The 4,016-nt window shown below is 51.8% G+C and overlaps 1 protein-coding gene across 1 annotated transcript in view; it reads right to left on the bottom strand.

Annotated features, from left to right (window-relative positions):
* Positions 1-17: 17 nt before the first annotated feature.
* The window catches only part of TGOLN2 (trans-golgi network protein 2), a 13,542-nt gene continuing 9,543 nt past the window's right edge, over positions 18-4,016 (bottom strand). The window contains exons 6-8 of the mRNA XM_009335060.1: positions 3,578-4,009; positions 2,122-2,205; positions 18-1,156 (exon numbers count right to left, since the gene is read on the bottom strand). Of these exons, the coding sequence (XP_009333335.1) occupies positions 1,151-1,156; positions 2,122-2,205; positions 3,578-4,009 (522 nt within the window). The 3' untranslated portion in view covers positions 18-1,150. The remainder of the gene's footprint in view (positions 1,157-2,121; positions 2,206-3,577; positions 4,010-4,016) is intronic.

Raw genomic sequence — 4,016 nt, 5'->3', positions numbered from 1 at the left:
TGTCGCACCCAGGGCGCGAGCAGCCGCCTCGCCTCTCAACCGGGCGAGGAAGCGGCGTTTCTCCAGCCGGAGCCGACGCCGAGCGCTCAGTCCCAGCGAGCTCTACAGCCGATGGAAGCTCGTCCAGTGGAGCCAAATACTCCAAGGCCTCAGTACCGCAATTTTTGAGGAAGGGGTTTGAATGACCGCAAGTTTCATTCATCCCAAACACTTCAGGACTACCGTAGGTTTTACATTACCACATGACTACATTTTACAAGGGCTAGGAAAGCAATCTTCCAAGGCAAAGTCTGCTACAACTACACGGCGGCAATTTGGCGTGAAGCTTCCTAAGCCTAACCCGCCCTCCTTCACAGCATCACACTGCAACTGTCACCTTTAGTGCAAACATCTGAACTCCGGGGATTGTGAGGGAAAAGACCCGCGTGGAGCATAAGATGCAGGTGAGGAAGTTGAAGCTACAACCCAAGGGCCAAAGACTGCTCCAGCGTTTCCAAAAATGTGCACGAAAGAGAATCTAGACGTTAAACTCTAACATCGTCTTCATCACGGAGAGAGAGAAAAAAAAAAAATCAGTATCAAAATCAAATCAGATTCCTTGGCGGATCGTTTCCAAACTAGTGCAATCAGTCACGCTCCGAACTTTAGCATCCAAATACAATGGACAGAAGAGGAGAACGTCCCTGTCTCAAGCAAGACTGTGCTGGTTACAAAGGCAGCTCTATGGCTCTGGAAGGGGAAGAGTCAGATGGCTCGTTTCGCAGGCGGATTTCCTCCCCCCTCCCCCCGAGGAGACGTCAGTACAGTAGATGGCAAATTCCATTTCATTTGGACACAAAAGTTCTGTCAAGTGCTGGGGACCGGCTTTTCCTGGGTCACAGGCTAGAAGCCAGACGCCCAAGCGGAAAACGAGTTCATCTTCAGGCAGCTGGGAAAGGAGAAACGCGTTTCGAGGAAGTGAGAGGTTTAACGTTACCAAGGTGCAGGTGCAAAAAGAAAAGCATTTCCCCTTCCTCCTGTTGTCTGAAATCCGAACGCGGCAGCACAGCCGCAACTCGGAGCACGGCAGCGGGGGAGTCGGTGGGCGTCCCAGCGTTCCTGCATTCTCATCGCCGGCCGTCGTTATTCCAGTGAACATCCGAGGGGGAGTCTAGATCTGGAAAGGGAAAAAGGAAGGTTTAAACAATTTGAAAGCTCAGCATTGTTGTTCTACTCTGACAAAGCGTCAGGGTTTGAGCAGGCTGAGTGTCTCTGACGAGCTTTCAAATAAAAACCAAGCTCTTCCTAACTGCCCGCCTGCTTTACTGTGCCTCAGGGACAAGTCAGGGAATTCCTGGCAAAGGAAACAATCCCCAAAATATTGGTGAGACGAAATGGGGAGGCTCAAGGGGGCAAATTGTCTTGGTGGCATTCAGCCGGGTTCCCCAGCCAGGCACGGCTGCAATTCGGGAAGGGAGAGAACAGAGCTTCCGCTCCCAACGAGGCACTGCACCGCCGCAGAGCTGACAACAAGCCGGGGATGACACTGCCTTGAGTTTCACATGCCAAATCCCTAACGGCGTTTGAAAACGGCCATCGTCGCGGTCCCCCCACTGCTGACAGCCTTCCGAAGGACCGGCTTTCAGCTTAACTTTTTCAACTTTTACAAAATTTTCTGTCCTTGTCTCCTCTTCCCATTGCAGAAAATAACTACAGACACATCTGACTTCAAGGACAACAGGTGAAAAAAGTTTCAAGGGGAAGAAGAAAGGGAATTCTCCCCAAATCCTACCCTTCCCCGGCTAAGAACTTATTTGAAAAAGTCATTTGAGTCAGTGACAAACTATTCGTGAGCACACCTGAGCTCGAGACTCACAAACTCCTGCTCTGTGTTAGCCCTCTCTGCCACCGTTTCTCAGCACTGTTGCTTCCATTTTCTGGCAAAACCCTGTTTCCAGACCAAGAGCAGGGTTTTTCGCTGAAAAAATCAGCTTCCCAATACCAGCCAAGCAGGGGCCTCGTGACCGTTTCTAATGCGAAAGGCCAATATATCGCATTTACAATATACACCAGGCACCGCAACCCTCTCCCGGCCTGCCCGGCTCCCAGGGTGAGGCAGCACCCGTTTCGGGTAGATCTTACCTTTTGATCCAGTCTCTGATAATCGCTAGATTTGGGCCGTCGACCACTTTTCGATCTCTTCCCTTCCAGAGCAAAAGCAATGATCTTTGGAGAGAGAAGCAGGGACAAGGTGAGTGGGACAGTAGCGACCAAAGAAGCTTTTTCTCACTTCAAACGCAGGCGCTTTCTAGTGGGCCAAAGACCAGCTTCGCTTTCCTCCTTCTAGTGACGACATTTCATTTGAAAAAGCACTTGAAACAAATAAATGCCAATATATAAACCCAGCTAAGATCGAAAGCAGGCGATAATGAGGTTTGCCCAACACGCAGAAAACAATAATATGCGCTCGCAGCCCAGAAGGCCAATCGTACCCTGGGCTGCAGCCAAAGCAGCGCGGCCAGCAGGTCGAGGGAGGGGATTCTGCCCCTCTGCTCTGCTCTGGTGAGACCCCACCTGGAGCACTGCGTCCAGCTCTGGGGCCCTCAGCATAAGAAAGACACGGACCTGTTGGAGCAGGTCCAGAGGAGGGTCACAAAAATGATCAGGGGGCTGGAACAGCTCTGCTATGAGGACAGGCTGAGAGAGTTGGGGTTGTTCAGCCTGGAGAAGAGAAGGCTCCGGGGAGACCTTATTGCAGCCTGTCAGTACTTAAAGGGGCTTATAAAAAAGATGGCAGCAAACTTTTTAGCAGGGCCTGTTGCAACAGGACAAGGGGGAATGGCTTTAAACTAAAGGGGGGGAGATTTGGACTAGATATAAGGAAGAAATGTTTTATGCTGAGGGTGGTGAAGCACTGGCACAGGTTGCCCAGGGAGGTGGTGGATGCCCCATCCCTGGAAACATTCCAGGTCAGGCTGGACGGGGCTCTGAGCAACCTGATCTGGTTGAAGATGTCCCTGCCCACGGCAGGAGGGTTGGACTAGATGATCTTTAGAGGTCCCTTCCAACCCAAACTGTTCTGTGATTCCATAAGAACGTTTTCTTTCTCCTACCTCAAAAATAGCTTTACAGGAGGAAAAAAAAAGGCAGCAAAAGACAGTTACATCATTTGAGCTGCATCCCCCCCACCACGCAAGACTATTTAAGGAGAAGTCTTCTGCAACCTGCTAGAGAAACTCATCGCCAGCGAGGAAACACAGGGTAACTTCATACACCTTTTCCTTTTCACCTCTCTCAGCTGCAAATAACCACTAGAGCTGAGGCCACCCAATTTCCATGGAGCTCCGACCCCTTTCCCCACTTACAACCCCCCCTCCGCTCCTCCCAGAGCTGTTGGGACCAAGGCTCAAACGAACATTAACCAAACCCACGCCGTTGCAGCAAGCGGGAGGAACTGGTGAGGAGCAAAAGTCAGGGCGAGGGGAAAGGTCTTCAACCGAGCAGGTCCCAATCTGCAGCGGTGACCGGCAAGAGGGAAGGAAGCTCCTGAACTGCAGGGGAGATGTCGAGAGCCTGGGTAAGGAGCACAGCCACTCACCTTGCGTTTGTTGTGATACGCAACGTATAAGGCAGCAACGATAATAGCCGTGGTCACCAGATAGGCGAAGAAGTGGCTGCTCTCCGACTGGTCCCTGGGGGGAGAAGGAACGCTCTTCTCTCTCTTCTTATTAAAGGAGGAGGCATCGCTGCCTCCTTTGGCCCCATCCTCTTCCTCTCCGGGGTTTTCTTCATTGTCTAAAAAGCTGTTGCCCTCAGCAGCGGAGGAACTTGACTGTGGTGATGTGTTTTTATCTCTCGGTGAGCCCATTTGACTACCCTGGTTGTTGGTCTGGTTATCACTGTTACTGCCTGGGTTCCTGCCCTGGTTCTCGACGTTGCTGTCCTGGTTCTCGGTGTTACTGCCCTGGTTCTCGGTGTTACTGCTCTGGCCGTTGCCCCAGTTTGCGTCGTTGCCGCCCTGGCTGTTGCCCTTGTCC

The sequence above is a fragment of the Pygoscelis adeliae genome, unplaced genomic scaffold, assembly GCF_000699105.1.
Source record: "Pygoscelis adeliae isolate BGI_AS28 unplaced genomic scaffold, ASM69910v1 Scaffold690, whole genome shotgun sequence".
Taxonomy (NCBI): domain Eukaryota; kingdom Metazoa; phylum Chordata; class Aves; order Sphenisciformes; family Spheniscidae; genus Pygoscelis; species Pygoscelis adeliae.
The sequence above is the reverse complement of the archived record's forward strand: the minus strand, read 5'-3'. Positions and strand labels throughout refer to the sequence as shown.